The sequence below is a fragment of the Psammomys obesus genome, unplaced genomic scaffold (assembly GCF_907164565.1).
Source record: "Psammomys obesus unplaced genomic scaffold, mPsaObe1.curated_primary_1811, whole genome shotgun sequence".
NCBI lineage: Eukaryota > Metazoa > Chordata > Mammalia > Rodentia > Muridae > Psammomys > Psammomys obesus.
Window position 1 is genome coordinate 568,178 of NW_026586816.1, and position 17,226 is coordinate 585,403.

Below are 17,226 nucleotides of genomic sequence, written 5' to 3' on the forward strand. Positions count from 1 at the left end.
AGAGAAGAGAAGAGAAGAGAAGAGAAGAGAAGAGAAGAGAAGAGAAGGGAAGAGAAGAGAAGAGAAGAGAAGAGAAAAAATTAGATAAATGACATTTTGTATTATGAGATACACAGAATGGGTTTTGGGGTGGAGGAGTTGAGTGAGAAGGTAAAGTGAGGGGATAAGGTACTACAGATTCAGGTAATGTGTTTGAAACTTGACAAGGAGTAGACTTGTGATGATTAACCTTCAATGTCAAATTTAGGACCTCCAAGGAGATTGAAGCGTATGCCTCCGAGTGTCTGAGAATGTTTCAGAGAAGATTAACTGAGGAAGAAAGACCTAATCTGAATGAGGGATTGCCCCATAGGCTTGGAAGGAATAAGAGATGAAAGAGGAGAAAGCGAGCTGCATTCATCTTCTGCTTTTCATTTAGCTGAATAAAGGAGCTGCTACCTGAGCATGCATTCCCTGCCATAACAGATCATACTCTCTTCAAACTGTGAGCCAAAATAACTCCCTCTTCCCTTAAGTTGTTTTCTCTGATGTTGTTACAGCAAAGAGAAAATTCTACAATTCTATTCATGTTTGTAATCACCAAAAACAGTTATGTGTTTTGCTTTTTATTTTACTACATATTTGCTTAGAAGGAACAAAAGAATAAAGCCATTAATAAAGATTAATTCCCCAACACTAGTAGTTGGATTAAATATTTCTTATTTTTTAGGGTGGAAATCTTAACCTTTAAAATCTTATTCCAACACAGTGGTACTAGGAGCAAGTACAACGCACAGCTGAAAACTTCAAAGCCTTAATGAAACATGCAACAACAACCTCTAATGTCTGTTTTTTAAAGAGGAAAACAAAAATCATGAGAACTTTGCTGGCAGGGCTGAACAGCTAAGAATCCCACTGTGGGAAGATCTGTTTTTATGTGCATGTGGGGAAAAGGCAGATAGGGTGGGGTTATGGCAGTAACAAAAAGAATTTACTACAGAGGTGGAGCTCATTTTCAAGCCTCATACATGGCCATGTTCCCTAGTTTGTTTGTTTTGGTTTTTTTTGTCCCTACAGCACTTCACCACACTGTTCAAATGTTACTTGGTATTTATGTGCTACCTCTTTTTGGATGTGTTTCACCTTCACAAGACTGTAAGCTCCATACAGAGTGGGACCTCCCTGACACTTGTGCCCTGTTCTAGTTGTATTATCTAGCTTCAAGAAAGGCTAAGTGAAAGCTACTCATTAAATGAATGAAAGATGATACAAATCCATTTCCAATACACACCACACTGTTAAAACAGAGGAGAATTTCTGTGTCTTTGATTTTTCACTATGGGATCTTTATTACTTTGAATCAGACACAAAGGAAGGAGCTGAGTGGGAGAGTGATAGCCCTTGAGACTGCCATTCTCCACAGTGACGGGACCTCCTGGGTGACCTCACACCTAGAGCTCCTTCCCTACTCAATCTTTCAGTTTTTTCTGGAGGCCTTGGAGAGACACTGGCAAGCTTCCATATGGCCCACACTGGTTTAACAGTCTCTCCCTTCTAGAACCTTAAGCTACATATTAAGTGTTCTGCAATGGTGCTCTTCTTTGTTATTCCTCAGGGTCCTGACATGACACGTTTTGTCTGAGTGCCTTGTACCCCTTAACTATGAGACTTTCTCTTCTATTTCTAGACTGCTCAGCTATTCAGTGACGCTCTTTGCATTACATTATTGGATGAAGTAAGAGGCCCAAAGAGGGAAAGCTTTTAACATAAATCAGTGCATTAAAAATGTTGTAGTAAATGAGTCTTTAAGAAAGGATAAAATGCTGGGTGGTGGTGATGCAAACCTTTAATCCCAGCACTCTGGAGGCAGAAGCAGACAATTCTCTGTGAGTTCGAGGGCAGTCTGGTCCACAAAGCAAGTGCCAGGCCAGCTAAGGTTACACAGAGAAATCTTGTCTTGAAAAAACAAGAAAAAGAAAGGATAAAAAAAAATAATTGAACAAGGTTGTGCATACCTTAATCCCAGCACTTAGTAGGTAAAGTCAGGAGGATTAGGAATGTAAAGCCATCCTTGGCTACATAAGATCCTATCTAAAAAAAGAAAAAAGAACATAAGGAAATCAAGCATAGTGATGAGTGAATGCCTGTTGTAATCCAGTACTCAGAAGATTGAGGCAAAAAGAAGGCAAGCTTAAGGTCAGCTTGGGCTATGTATAGATTCTGAAAGAAGATGGATGTGAGCAGACAGTTTCCAATCACTCTTGTATTCTCTCTAGGCCATAGGCACTGATCAAAACATTTGAGTATAAAAGCTGACCACTGCCACCCATAAATGCTGAAAAACAACAGATTCCCTAGGGGAAAATATCCTTTCCCTGCATCACCAGTTGCTTGCACAGTACCTGGCAAAGCACAGTAACTGACAAATACAGTAACCTATAGGTACCTGACATGGATGTTACTTTCAGGCAGAGCTATGTGGATGTTCCAGGATCAAGAACGGCACAGGTCAATGATGAAAGTGCATATTGTATTTGCTGCACACCTTATTAAAAGCAATACAAAATCATCAGTTTGCTGTTTTCTGGGGCCCTCTTTCACCGCATCAAAATAACTGGCATCAACCCTACATTCTTACCTTTCCATTATATGAGTTGCCAGCCAATATATCCAAATCTTGGAAGACAATTTAACATTTTCTCCACTTTAAAGTACAAGAACACTTCTTTCCAGTTGCAAGAACTGGAAAGATAGAAGATCAAAACACACTGGTGGTGACTGCACATGCCTATAATCCCAGCAGAAGCAGGCAGATCTCTGAATTCAAGGTAGCCTGGTCTACAGAGCAAATCTGAGGATAGGCAGGGCTATACAGAAAAACTTTGTCTCAAGAAAATAACCAAAGAAGACACTCCAGGGTCTGCTTATTTTCTTCTACTGGCAGTCTCTCTATCTCCATCTCTTTCTTCTTATAATACTGTGGACCAAACCCAGGGCCTTGAGCATACTAAGCCAAGCGCTGCCACCACTGGGGCATACCCCAGCCCTCTACCTTCATCTTGACAAACTGACTGAATGAGTGGCTTAAAGATTCTGGGAGTAGCTTTGTAATAAAAGTGATACGCTCTAGCATGTGATCTCTTGCTTGAAGCTACTCCACTTCCTGAGTTTTCTTTCTCCGTATGATGCCATCTACCATGTAATAACACAGCATGAAAGCTTACCAGATAAAGTCCTCATTCTTAGAATTCTCATAATCTACAACTGTTGGTCAAATAAACTCCTGTTGTTTATAATCTTCCCAGTCTGTGATCTGTTATTGCTGTAAAAACAGACTAAGAGGCTGGAGAGATGGCACAGTGGTTTAGAAGTGCCTGCTCTGAGCCTGTAACCTAGCATTCTATGTGAGTGCATGCAACTTGCCAGATGTGATCTTCTTGGTGTTTGGACACCCAAAACTGAATGGAGAAGACATTGGACTACTACAACAGGGCTTTCTGGTTGCCAGCTGAAAAAGAAAAGCTTTGGGTTCAGGGAGAGAACTCAAAGGACCTCCTCTAGCCTCCACACATATACAAAGGAAAATATGGAAGAAAGTTTAGAAATTGTTAATGGGTTAAAGTTGGAATAATTTGGAGAAAGTTAGAAACAGCTTTTATTTTCATAAACATAGCATTAGGAATTATTCTGATGAGGGCTCAAAAAGGGCTTCATGAAAGTGTCTGTCAGGACTCAGATAGTATTCAGTTTCCTTTCTGCTGCTGTGATTAAACTATGGCCAACAACAACTTAGGGAGGATGGAGTTTATTTCAGCATCATTGAGAAGTCAAGGAAGGAACTCAAGCAGGAACTTGCATAAGAACCACGGAGAGCTTACTGGCTCACCTGGAACTTCGTGTTTAGTCAGCTTGCTTTAACAGCATAAGAGCACCTGCCCAGGGAAATGGTGCCACTTACAGCAGGCTGGGCCTCCTACAGCAGTTAGAAATCAAGACAATTCCCCACTGACATGCCCCACACATCATCTGATCTGGGAAACCCCTCATTTAAGACTCCCTTCTCAGATGACTCTAGGTTTAACAATCAATTCAAGCTGACAGTTAAAGCTAACTAGGGCAGACAGAAATGAGGAACTATACTGGAATTCAGAATAAATGTCATCCTCGTGAGATCTCAAAATGTGGAACCATATTAGAAATCAGAATAAAGGCCATCCTTGTAAGAGCTCAGCACAAATGAGAAACTATATTGGGAATCAGAGCAAAGGTCACCCTTGCTTCTAGAGTTCTAAAGACTTTAGCTTAATTGTGTCCATGCTCTGAAGCACTATCAATAGGTAAAATACAATAGCTGTAGGACATGGTTACCTTTAACTTGATTTTAAAGGAGGCTGTCGACAGTTGAGGCTAGACAGAGATGTCATCAAGCAGAGCCACCACAGAAATACTACACTATTATGACAGAAATACTATTACAACAATGCTTAGTAAAAGCACAAGGCTGGGGCCACCTCAAGATCCTAGAATTGTAGAGCTATCAGTGAGACCTAAAAACTCAAGCACTCATAAACACATTGTTACTGCTCTACAGTGCCCAGGACATGAGATACAGTATCAAAGCACACCATCCTTCATCTTTTAGATCAATGCTATTTTCTCCAATGGGTTTTATACTTACTAGAGACCAACTATTTTCTTCTTGCCTAGCTCTCCATTTGGAATGCCTGCCCCACCATCGTATTTTGAAAGTATGGCTCACAGTAGGCCTCAAGATGAATTGTGCTTTGAATGTCACCCATATCTTGATTCATTCAGATGAGACGCTGAACTTGGGAAATTTGAGTTGATTCTGTACTGAGATTTCTTTCAGATCTGTGAGACTACTATAATGAAACACTATGGTTTCAATTCTTCCAAAATACACAATGACAAGAAAAGGGGGGGTAGGTAGGGAAAGGCAGAAAACATTTGGGCTCAGGTGATCCTTTCTTTACTAGGACTAAAGGCATGCACTACCATACCCAGCACATGCTGAAACTTAATCACAAATAGGACTGGACTGAGAGGGTGGAGTGTTTAAGAGGTGATAAGACTAGATTAGGGCTGAGACAAGTTCAAGTATTCTCCTGTCCTTGCTCCATTTTCTCTAGAGTGTTCTTTCTCCATGTGATATCTTTTGCTATGCCAAGCTTGAGTACCAAGGCCTGCTTCAAATGCAGCCCTTTGATCCTGGCCTTTCCACACTCCAGAATTGTAAATATAAAAATTTGCCTGGAGGTGGTGGTGCATGCCTTTAATCCCAGCACTCAGGAGGCAAAGGCAGGCAGAGCTCTGTGAGTTTGAAGCCAGTCTGGTCTATAGAGCAAGTTCTAAGACAGTCAGAGCTTCACAGGAAAAGCCTGTCTTAAAAACCCAAAAAAGAAAAGAAAAAAAGACATTTCTTTTCTCAATACACAGTATTTCTATTTTTCCAGTTACTCAGAAAAGATACCTTTCCCCACCACACTCTTCCATTCAAGCAATCAATAAATCCTGATAATGCCTCCTTGAATTCTACAGTTTTTCCCATCTCCAAAGCTACTTCCCCAGCCCAAGCCCCACATTGTCTTTCTTACCTGATAACAATACCCCCACCTAATCATCTCATTTGTTCTTGTCACAGACAAGATATTTCTCTATATCTCTATATCTATCTATCTATCTATCTACCTATCTACACCTACATATATATGTATATATACACACATACATACACATATATAAGAGAGAGAAATAGACATATATACACAGTCTATTGTGCAATTCTTATGCTCCAAAGCAGCCAGATATTTTCATGCAAGTGTCTCACTGTCAAAAAGGCTTCTTTCTCATTTAGACCACCACCACAGCGGCTTATCAACATCTGTTCTCTCTCTCTCTGTGTCTCTCTCTTTCTCTCGTTGACAGCTGCTTCCACTCTCTCCTGCTCTCTTGTGTTCTCTCTCTCCCCCTCTCTCTCTATCTCCAGGGTTTCTCTGTGTAGCCCTGGCTCTTCTGGAACTCACTATGTAGACCAGGCTGGCCTCAAACTCACAGAGATCTGCCTGGCTCTGCCTCCCAAGTGCTGAGTTTAAGACATGCACCACCACTGCCAGGCCACAACTTGTCTCTTACTGGCTCTACAACTCTCCTAAGTACCCAGAGCACCTGACATATTCTCTTCCTTATCTCCTGTCTCTTCCATAGGAAGGTAAAGTCATAATCACTGCCGCAGCCTTAAAGTGTTATCCTATCTAACAGATATTCAACCTGCTAAAAGAATGGCTCAGGGCTGACAGAATGGTTCACAGGGTAAGGGCACTTACTGCCAAGCTTGACAACCTGAGTTCAATCCCTAGGACCTGTTGCAGGATATTTGATCCCACTGTGAACCCTGAGATTATGAACTGGAAAAACTTGTTTCTCATTTGGTGTGGCTCAGCCCTAACACACACCTTTAACCCACGAGCTCTGTTTACTGTAAACAAGTACTTGTAGATGGCCCAGCCCTTTCATCCAAGAGCTTTCTGAAAACAGGATTAAATAGTTAACCCTAGGTGAACAAGCAACCAGACAGGAAGCAAACATGGGGGAAAAAATACATAGAACAAAAAACAGAGAAAGAGGAGGCAGTTTTACCTGTTAAGTTTTATAGAGAGGTTGAAGAGAAAGCAAGCTAGACACAGGTGAAGAGACAACAAGCCAGAGAATGAGGAACCAGAAAATTAGAACTGATTGCTGGAGTTAGTTTGAAGCCAAGCAGAGTAAGAAGGAGCCAGAAGATTGGAACAGATTGCTGGAGTTAGTTTGAGAATAAGCAGAATAAGAAGGAGCCAAAAGATTAGAACAGATTTCTGGAGTTAGTTTGAGGCCAAGCAGAGCAATCCTGAGGCCAAAAGAAAGGAGATTGAATAAATCAGATGTGGGAGGAGTTTAAGCCAGACAGCTTAGTTGAACTAGCCAAGAGCTCAGTAAGAAGTAGAAAGGGTAAGCTTTTTCAGCAGTATGTGTCAAAGGCTGGAAACATTCGAGGTCTAGATTAGATTGTATGGAGGCTAGAAGCTTCCAGGACTAGGCCTAGGTTAGCAGAGGGAGGCTGTAAGCATCCAAAAAGAAAAAAAAAACAAAACAAAAAACAATTTAATCAGGCAAATTAAAATTGCTTTTACAGGAATCCACATGGTAGAGAGAGAGAGAGAACTGATAACCACAAACTGCCCTCTGGCCTTCACATATGCCATGCTGCATACATGATTCCCCTTCCATGTCCATAACACACACATACACGGGGTGAGGGGAGTGCTGAAAAAATGGCTTAGAAAAGTGTTGGACGACCCAACAGTATAGTTAAAAATGCTCTAATATCAACAGATATAGGTCTGACCAGATGGCTCGATGGGTAAAGATACTTGCAACCAAAGCTCAAGGACCTGAGCTGATCACTGGGACTCACGCACATGGAGGGAAAAAACAAAAAGAAAAAACCAAAACTGATTCTGGCAAATTAATCTGTGACTTCCACATGGTATGTAAGTGCTGCCCCCCAACCAAAATAAAAACCACAAACAAATATATGTTTACAAAAAGATAAGTTCACCAAATAGGATATACTAAATGCACAACTATGAAGTGCTAGATTATAATCTGGGAATGAGAAGTAAATTCTTGACATAAGCTAACAGCTTTCTCAGTTCCTTTAGCTTATATCAGTAATAACAATGGGGATGGTTGCACCAGAACATGATGATGCTGAACCTGGTGATGCTCACCAGGTGCCTGTAATTTTCCACACACCTGGGCCTCACCACAATCCAACTGGGAGGCATTCTTATTCCCACATTACAGAGGAAAAACAGACTCAGAAAGTTAAGTAGCTGTGCCAAACCACAGATTTTGGAAAGATTCCCTTGAAATTCAGGTCACTATGTATCATCCCATAAAATGCGGAATTTGGTAAATCGGAAACTAAACCCAAATGACAGGTCATGTAGATAATGGGCATTTTATTCTCAGCACTCTGGCTATCATGTTCCCTGGATCGGTTGGTCCCTCTGTCCTGAAATCCCACATGGAACAAGTCACTTGCTGTGCTGATAGAGCCCCTCGCCAAGCACAAAGCCACTGAAACCTAAGTTTTATGGTACCTATTGTGGACAAACAGCACTGACCTAAGTTTATCACAGTTGTATCATTAAACATTCTCCCTGCATACTTTATTTGAAATGCAAGTGTTCTCTTGAGAGTAGTAGCAGCAATCTGGAACAGGAGTCCACCTTTATTAGCACAGCCCTGAAAAAGGGACTATTTTCCATCACTTTTTTTTAAGTATTAAAAATATAAGAGGGGATGGGTCAAAGGCATCTCCTACAATGCAGACCTGTCTGCCAGAGTCAATATAGAAAGCTGCCTTGGAAAGGAATAGTGACTGTGGGCTAAAAGGAAAACTTTGAGTCAAGCAAAAATATAGAAAATATGGTACTAATAAAATCTGGTGTCAGGTTACAGTGCAACCACACCCAGTAAGGCACAATAGGAAAAGGTTCACCCAATGGGGGCTGAGATGAAGGACAACAGACAAAGCCAACCTGCTGCAATGTAACCTCTGGGGCCAAGTCTGTTACTTTAGGTGTAGTAAAGGCCAGCTGTAAACTTTCTCTCATCTTAGTCTGTAAACTAAGGGTGAAGAGACACACACAGGGATGAATGGAGCATGAGCTGCATGTTATACCTTGGGAAGGCTAAAGGTGAAGGATGTGGACACTGACCTCAGCTACCTGCCTTTTTGGGTAAAGTCAGCAGCACCTTGGATGAGGGCCCTTCTTTAGATCAAGGAAAATGAGGGGTGTTGACTGTGTTCTTTGGTATTTACTTGGAGATGGTCTGACTAGGAAACCTTCCCTGCAGCTCACTGGTTCCTGTCCATTCCTGGATTTGGTCTAAAAGCTCAGAGAAGGAGAAAGCCCATTCCTGTACATTTCATGTGTGCCTTCTCAGGGTCCAAGTTAGAACACTTGTACTTTCCAGGAATTCCAGGGCTACAAGAAGAAGAAAGAAAAGAAATTCCTACAAAATCCTTCATCTGCCCTCCATCTCCGCTCATCAAAGCAAATTATTATTACTCTTCCCAGAGAGTACAAAGTTCCTATATTAATTATATCAATATTTACCTTTTAAAATCACCCCCTAACCCACCCAGAACTTTAAACAAACAAAATGGGGGCTTTTGATCTCAAAATTGTTTTCATCTGAATTAACTACAATGGGTTTAAAAAAAAAAACAAAACTTGATTAGACTATATACAAAACACAATACCCCACAGAAACCAACAAGACAGGACATACTGGCTACTTCACCCTTCAGGTACTGAATCACTTCTAGGGATCCTTGGCATCCTCCAGCCCTCCTAGGGCAAGAAACGAATATTTTCTTGGGGATATTTCCTCAAATTCTAGCATACACCTCTAGATGTAAATCAGTGAGTCTAAGTCAAGGGGGAGGACAGGAAATGTTCAATAATATTAGGAAAATAGCCTTAGATAGAGAGGTGAAGCTAAATTAAGTAAATGATTTGATGATTTTCCATGAACATGTAAGTAAGCAAAAGTAGTAAAGCCCAAACACTGAGGGCCTAGAGCAGTCTATAATACTGCAATATGCTAAAAGAGCTCCACGTTTAGGCAGTTTTGTTTGGGAATTCTACATATTTTAAAGTAACAGATAATTTTCTAGGTATTTTGAATTGAGCCAGGTTTGATGGTAGAGGCTTGAAATTCCATCATTTGGTGGCTGAGGCAGGAGGACCAAGAATTCAAGGTCATCCTTGGTTACAGAGAATTAGAAGATAGCCTGGACTACTTAAAATTCTGTCACAAAGTAGTTTAAACTGTCTTCCATGGAGAAAGAGAGAGCCCTACCCCCACCCCACCCCCACATTGGCCAAGCTGGCCCCAAACTCCTGGGCTTAAGCACCTTTCTCTGCCTCAGCCCCCACAGGTCACTATGCCTGGCCAGAGAAAACTTTTAAATAAGCTACAGATAATGCTAAAACAGCTGATAGAGACAGCATTTCAAAAGGAAGTTTCAGGAGCTGGAGACATAGTTCAGTGGTTAAAAGCATGTACAACTCTTGCAGAGGACCAGTTCTCCACAGCATGTCGCATTGCTCACAACCTCCCGGAACTCCAGCTATTGAGATCCCATGCCCCTCACCTGGGCACCTGCATTCACTGCACATACACATAATTAAAAATACAGTAACTCTTTTAAGAAATTGTTCATTATTCCAGTACTGAAGAAAAAGAGAAAATTTTAGATGAGCCTTACAAATAATAATGTGCAATTTCTAAATAAAATACCAATAGAATTGTAAATAATATTACTTATCTATAAGATGGAAAGATTCTATAGTAAAAAAAAAAAAAAATCTATCACCTGCTATACTAAAGAGAAAGGCACTATGATCCTGCCACAGATGCTGAAATGGGTACTTAAAAAAATCCAGCTACCATTTTTTATTTTAAAGCAGTACCAGCAACACAACCCTTAGCAAAATAACTAGCATGACAATCAATGGCAAAAGAACACCAAAAGCACTGTCAGTAAAGTCAAGAAAGTGCCAAGTACTTAACTGTCATAAAGTCATAAAACTAATCAAGGTGTTCAGTATCACCCATAAGTACTTGGCTGTCAGTAACATCATGAACTAGTCAAAGATGTCCAGAATCATCAACAGTACTTAGCTTTCTATTGGGAAATACCATGAATAAGAAACGACAAAGAAACAAGTGATCTAAGAACTGGAAGACAGGGGAAAAAATTCTTAGTACATGCAGCGACCATCAGAGCTGTAACTGTAAAAACTATGAGAAATAATAAGTTACTAGTTATGAGCTAATACAATAAGAATATATGCTATGATAAAGGATCCTATTTTCAACAATAAAAAACAAATAGTTAGGATAAATACGTATAGGAGAGACCAGCAAGATGACACGCCCAGTAAAGGCAGTTGTTAGAGAACTGAGTGCGACCCTAGAACCCATATAAAGGTAGGAGGAAAAAACAAATTCCACAAAATTGTCTTCTGACCTTTCACAGGGCACATGCATTTCCACACACATATCATACATACACAGAATGATAAACAAATAAAAATAATGTACAGAATGTTTTTAAAGGAAGTAGATAGGTAGGGAGTAAAGAAAGAGAAAAAAACAGAATTTTAGGATAAACTCATCAGTAAGACATTTCTGAGAATTTGGGAAATTTGTGTACAGACTAGATATTATACAAAGTTGATATATGGTGCTTCCACTACCACATTGTTTCAGATCAGTCTTTTTGTTCACGTTATCCTAAAATGCTTATAAATAAAATGTGCTTAAAAACAGTCTAGTTCCCACCCTGGAAAAAAAAAAAAAAAGAGGGCTGACTCAAGACCTCCAAACACTATAAGCTTGAAAGTGTGTGACAGAGGGTCATGATAAGGTTTTCTCCACTTTCATGTATCTGGAAGTATCCAAAGAAAGGAGTTAAAAGAAATAGGCAAGGGGACTGAAGAGATGGCTCAGCAGTTAAGAGCACTGACTGCTCTTCCAGAGGACCTAGGTTCAATTCCTCACAACTTCTGTAACTCCAAGATCTGACACCAACAGACATACACGCAGGCAAAACACCAATGCACGTAAAATAAAAAGAAATAATTAAAAAAAGAAATAGGCAAGATGAAAAATGTAGTGATTATATACTGTCTTACAGGCAGGCAACTTCCATTGATAGAGGTCACAATCAGTACTAACTCTTCAGTGTGTACTTTGGCTTTACCTGTCAGTTATAAACACGCCCTTTGGCCCACCAATTCCACTTCTAGGAATTAATTCCATAGATACTCATTTATTCAACAAGCATCTTTTCCCACCTACCACTTGACAGGCACCGGGATCCAGAGGTGGAGAAAGCAACCTGCTCTCTTTGCATTCCCATTCTTGTTGGGGAGGAGACAGGTAAAGCAACTCAAGTATGCGTGCAATTATAGCAACTGCAATGTCAGACAGGTGATAAGATAAGCAGGGCTGGGCTGGCCCAAGGGAAGCACATGCATGTCTTGCAAAGACAACCCAAAGGAAAGCTATGGAGTAATACTCTAATCTGGCCTTCCTTCATTATGCTTTATTCCCCTAAAGCCTCTATTCATTCAGAGGATGTGGGCACCACTTGAATGCTTCTCTTTGTCCCACAATATTAATCAGGTCCTTTTAATACAAAGAAGGTGTCAGAGCCTCCCCCAAACATTACTGTGCATAGCAATTTGATTTTTCAAAGGAAGAATTTCTAAGTTATCTAACTCATATGCAAAGCATATAAAGTGTAATTGAGCTTTGAAGGGTTTTTAATGTACACTTTTCTTAAGAGAAAGAGTATATCGGTTTTTCAAGAGATTAATCACATGCTAGTTAATTTTTAATTATCTGTAAGACGTCTATTTTGTGTGCATGTATGTTAGGTGAATTGCATGGAGGTTAAAGGCCAACTTTTGGGAGACAGTTCTCTCCTTCCACCATTAAATCACTTAAGTCACTTTAAGGAGCCTTCACTAGCTAGGCAATCACACCTACCCCTAGTGAATTTTACCCACAAACAAAACAAAACCAAACCCGGGGCCAGGCACAGGTGCGCATGCCTGCTATCCCAGCACTCAGGGAGGCAGAGGCAAGTGGATCTCTGTGAGTTTGAGACCAGACTGGTCTACAGAGCGGGTCCAGGACAGCCAAGGCTACACACAGAAACCCTGTCTTGAAAAACCAACAAAACAAAACAAACAAAAACAGAACAAAACACAGCCAGTTCTCCCCCTTCTACAAGACTGAGAATCACTGACTTAAAGAGATCTCTGTAGTTTAAGTTCATGGTCTTTTAAGCACAGAGCTGTAAGCTCTGATTCTTTCTATTTGGGTAAATGTTTTTACATGTAAGTAAGGAATGCTCAACTGATGCAAAATGAAATGACTGCTACAATTCTTGTCTTAGGAATATAGCACACTAACATCTGGTCATGAACTATCAATACAAAACTGCCAAGAAAGGTAATAATCTACAAATTGTCATACTAAGAAACCAGCATAGAGGGAAAGAAACCTATCCCTACGAAATATGCTATTTCAGTTTTGAAATCGCTTTACATAACTGCCTCTTCTCCAACCGAAAGGGAGGATGCAAACCTAACTAACCAACTGACCAACCCCAGAGGACTCCCAAGTCCTTACAAATTGATTCTCAATGACCCATTCCTGTGCAGATTTCAAGTGCCTGGAACCACCTGCATAGCCAATCACCGGTTCCCTCCAACAGCTGAGAATGAATACGTCCAACCTTTTCCTTGGACTTTAGAAACGGCTTAACCCTCCAAAGAGGGTCGACAACCTGGATGAACTACCGAAGGGGAAGGACCAAGCACCCGTCAATTTCCCAGACCGAGGAGCGCTGCTTTTGAGTGAGCTCCGTTTGAGGTCAGGGCAAAGCAGCCGGTGAAGTGGCTAACAGCATTTGCAGGGGCTACGGTTCTCCCCTTTCTTACCAGCAGCCTTCCTAACTCCCCGGGAGACTCTTCCAGAGCCAGTCAGGACTACTCGGCCCTGATTACTACTAACCCGGTCCCTGAGTATCCCCGCGAGCTAACTTGGATAAGGGTCACGATGCCAGGGTGCTGGGTGGGTTAGCGAGAAGCCCCGTATGCGGTGGACACCACGGAAGTGAGATTTGGAAGGAACGTTCCAGAGGAATGGGGCTGGACGGTCCCTGCGGGCCAGACAAGGGAAGGGAGTCTGAAGAAGGGTCGAAGAGGACGCCGGGCGGATGGGACCGTGTGATGCTCCCGCAGCAGAGCCTGGATGGTGGGAGCCTGGGACTACCTGACTGCCAGGTGAGGTGTACCCGCGCCGCGTCTCACCTGCCCAGAGCCCGCTTCATGCCCCCGTCCGCTGCGCTGCGCGGCTCTGCCGGCCCCTTGCCCGCCAGACGCAGGTTCTGCTTCAAGCGGCAGTCGGCGTCCAGCGCCGCGGCGGCCGAGCCGGAGGAGGACGAGTCTGAGGCGGCGCAGCGCTCATGCTCCAAGGTGACGGGCTCGGTCCGCTTCCTCATCCCGCGGCCCTCTCGGCCGGCAGCCCACGGCGTCCTGGCTTCACCCGCCTGCCTGAGCCGCAGTCGCCGCCGCTCAAAGCCGTCACCGCCAGGAGCCGGGAGCCCACTGCCCGTCACATCCCAACCCCAGGCCGCGGCGCCCGCTATGGACAAGCGCCGGAGGCCGGTCGGCCGCGGCGGCCAATCAGCGCGCGGCGCCCGCCGGCCCCGCCCCGGGCACGCCCCCATCACCTCCGCTCCGGTTCCGCGGGCTGCGGGCGCAGCATCCCCACCGCCGACAGCAGCCATTTTGGAAAAGGGCGGAAGAAGCTGAATCCATCGGTCTTTGTCAGGTCAGGGCTTATCTGAAGAATCTCGCCTCATTTGCGCAGCGGATTGGAGTCAGTTGGGGTTCTCAAATTGAGGTGCTTTAGATGCAACTCAGGTGTCGTCCGCAGACGAACTGAGGCATGCTCCATCTCGGTGGTCCGAATGGTGAGAATGCAAGTAGGTCCTCGAGGGCACTAGCTCCATCGCTGGGCGAAATAGGCTCCTTCCACTCTCTAGGGCATCTGGCTCCCTTAATAAGTAACACAACCCCTCCCCCCACCCCTCCGCACCCCTGATGTTAAGGTTTGTTATACTCAACAAAAAGCTTTACCTTAAACAAAAGAAAATAGCCAGGCGGTGCTGGAGCGCATCTTTAATCCCTGTATTTGGGAGGCAGAAGCAGGCGGACCTCTGTGAGTTCGAGGCCAGCCTGATCTACAGAACGAGGTCCAGGAAAACCAAGTCTACACAAAGAACCCATATCTCAAAAAAACCAAACAAACAAAAACCAAAAAATCAAAACGCTGTTTGGTAGCTAATGTGTCATTTAAAACAAGTTTATATTTATGTTTTGTTCTTTGGCTGAATGTAAGAAAATGAATTGCCTATGTATGCTTTGAAATCGCTTATTAAAATATGGATCTTCACAAAAGCAATTAGAACTGGTGGAGGCCAAGAAATCTGTTTCAAAGATTAATTTACACTGTGACTCCGAAAGTTAGCAATAATTCAATCCATCCAGAAAAAAAAAAAAGGAAAGGATATTTTTTATAGTTTTTGCGTTTTTGATATGGTAGGATTAATTTTAGTAGTGGCCTTTGACCAAGAAATATAGTTGCCTACTTATTCCAAGGATACTTTTATAATTTCAGCATGTGTCAATCAGTTTGAAAACTATTGACAACTGATAAAGATTAAATAGGAATTTAGAAATGTAATGAATTATGTTGTTTCAAAACTGAAAGCTTACATACGACCTCTTCCAGGATCACTGCCTCCCTGCTGGTCCTGCTGGTCCTTCAGAATGCTACTCCGTCTCTCCCTAAGGCCTCTGCACCTTAACCTGTTATCCCAAAGCTCTACCTCACTAAAGCCCACATCTACAATCACTCCCCTCCCTATGAGAGTTATGTTTCTGAACACTAACACAGAGCCCTCAGACTCATTTTTGCTGTGTTCACCTTCCTCAGTTTATTCTTGTTAGTGCTTATCACCAAAGTACTTGACATTGATATATCTTTATCTGTATTGATGTTTTCCACACTGCAAGATAGACTCTGAGGAAGGACCTTGTTTACTGCATTATCTTCAGTATCTGGACCAATGCTTGGCTCATAGTACACACTTCATAAATATTTGCTGAAGGAAAGACTGAATCATTAAGACTGCTCACAGGTATACTGCTGTTCCCATTTTAAAAGTAAAAAAGTCTAAAGGTCAGTAATTGCCTCCTGGCTGAATCTGAAAAGATGCATGGCTGAGAAGGGTTGTAACTATCAGTTTGTGAATCACAATCCTACAGCACTATAACTGGGTGTTTAATAAACACTAACCTAAGTGTCCCTAATAGAAAAAAGAACATCCCTATTTACTTAACTAGCTACCTACCTATTGTTTTCTGAGAAAGGGCCTCACACTCCAGCCCAGGCTGGCCTGGAACTCTCTGGAATGCTCTTGTTTTGGCATCTGGAGTGACAGAATTACAACATGAGCCACAATGCCCTAACAAGTGATTCCTTTTTAAAGTGGGGCATTCCCATATCCATTTTTCAGATAATATATGTCCTTGGTAGATCAGGAGCTGCAGCCTAACAGAGCAGGCCACACTCCCTCAGGAGCCTCCCTCCAGGATCAGCTACAGGAATATGACAGGCCAGCGCTTGTGACTCTGAAGTTACAAAAGGCAGAATCTTGCTTCCTTCTCCTGCTGACCCAGAAACAGAGGCAAACTAACTTCAAGAAGCTAGCATGTAGTATGGGCTGCTTTCCATGCCTCCTGCCTCCTGGCTTTGAACCACCTCCCTCTGAACCTTTTTAGAGGGACTTGTGCAAAATTTGGTGGAACTAAAGTGTCTCTCTTCAGAACCCACTATACTGTATGTGGCATTAATAAGTAACAAAGGAAAAAAAAAAAAAAAAGCTCTCACCTGAAGAACAGTTTGTCTTAGCATCTGTCTCTGAATCACCTCTCTCAACACTGTCCAGTTACTCTAACAGTCTTGTTATCTACATTTGCAAAAGAACAACACAAAAATCCATTATTGATTTATAGAAAATATTGCTTCTTCAAAAATTAGCTAAATAGTGAGGCAAGGTGGCACACAACTTTTTATCTAGGAGACAGAGGCAGGTTGCTTTCTGTAACTTTAAGGTCAGCCTGGTCTACATAGTAAGACCCTGTATCAAAAAAATAAAAATAAAAGACTAAATGAAACAAGTGGGTTTTATGGCATGATTTTTATCTTGCCTTATGTAAGCTTAGGGAATTTCCCATAATCACAAAGGTGAATATGCACGCTGGTTTTGTCAATTTGACACAAACATGGTCATAACTGGGAAGAGGGAGTCCTGAGGAATTGCCTCCATCAGACTGGATTGGCTAATCTGTGGGGCATTTTCTTAATGACTTGAGATGGCCCAGACCACTGAGGGGAGTATCACCCCAAGGCTGGTGGTCCTGGGTAAAAGCAGGGTGATTAAGCCATGGCAAGCCAGTAAGCAGCCTTCCATGGCCTCTGCAAGGGTTCCTGCTCTGAATTCCCTTCCTGGTGGCCCAAACCTGT

General features: G+C 42.3%; 1 protein-coding gene across 1 annotated transcript in view; it reads right to left on the reverse strand.

The window, feature by feature from the left end:
* The window catches only part of Abhd12 (abhydrolase domain containing 12, lysophospholipase), a 67,275-nt gene extending 52,982 nt beyond the window's left edge, over nt 1-14,293 (reverse strand). Inside the window, exon 1 of the mRNA XM_055602680.1 lies at nt 13,944-14,293. Coding sequence (XP_055458655.1) covers nt 13,944-14,134 — 191 coding nt within the window. The 5' untranslated portion in view covers nt 14,135-14,293. The remainder of the gene's footprint in view (nt 1-13,943) is intronic.
* Nucleotides 14,294-17,226: the final 2,933 nt, after the last annotated feature.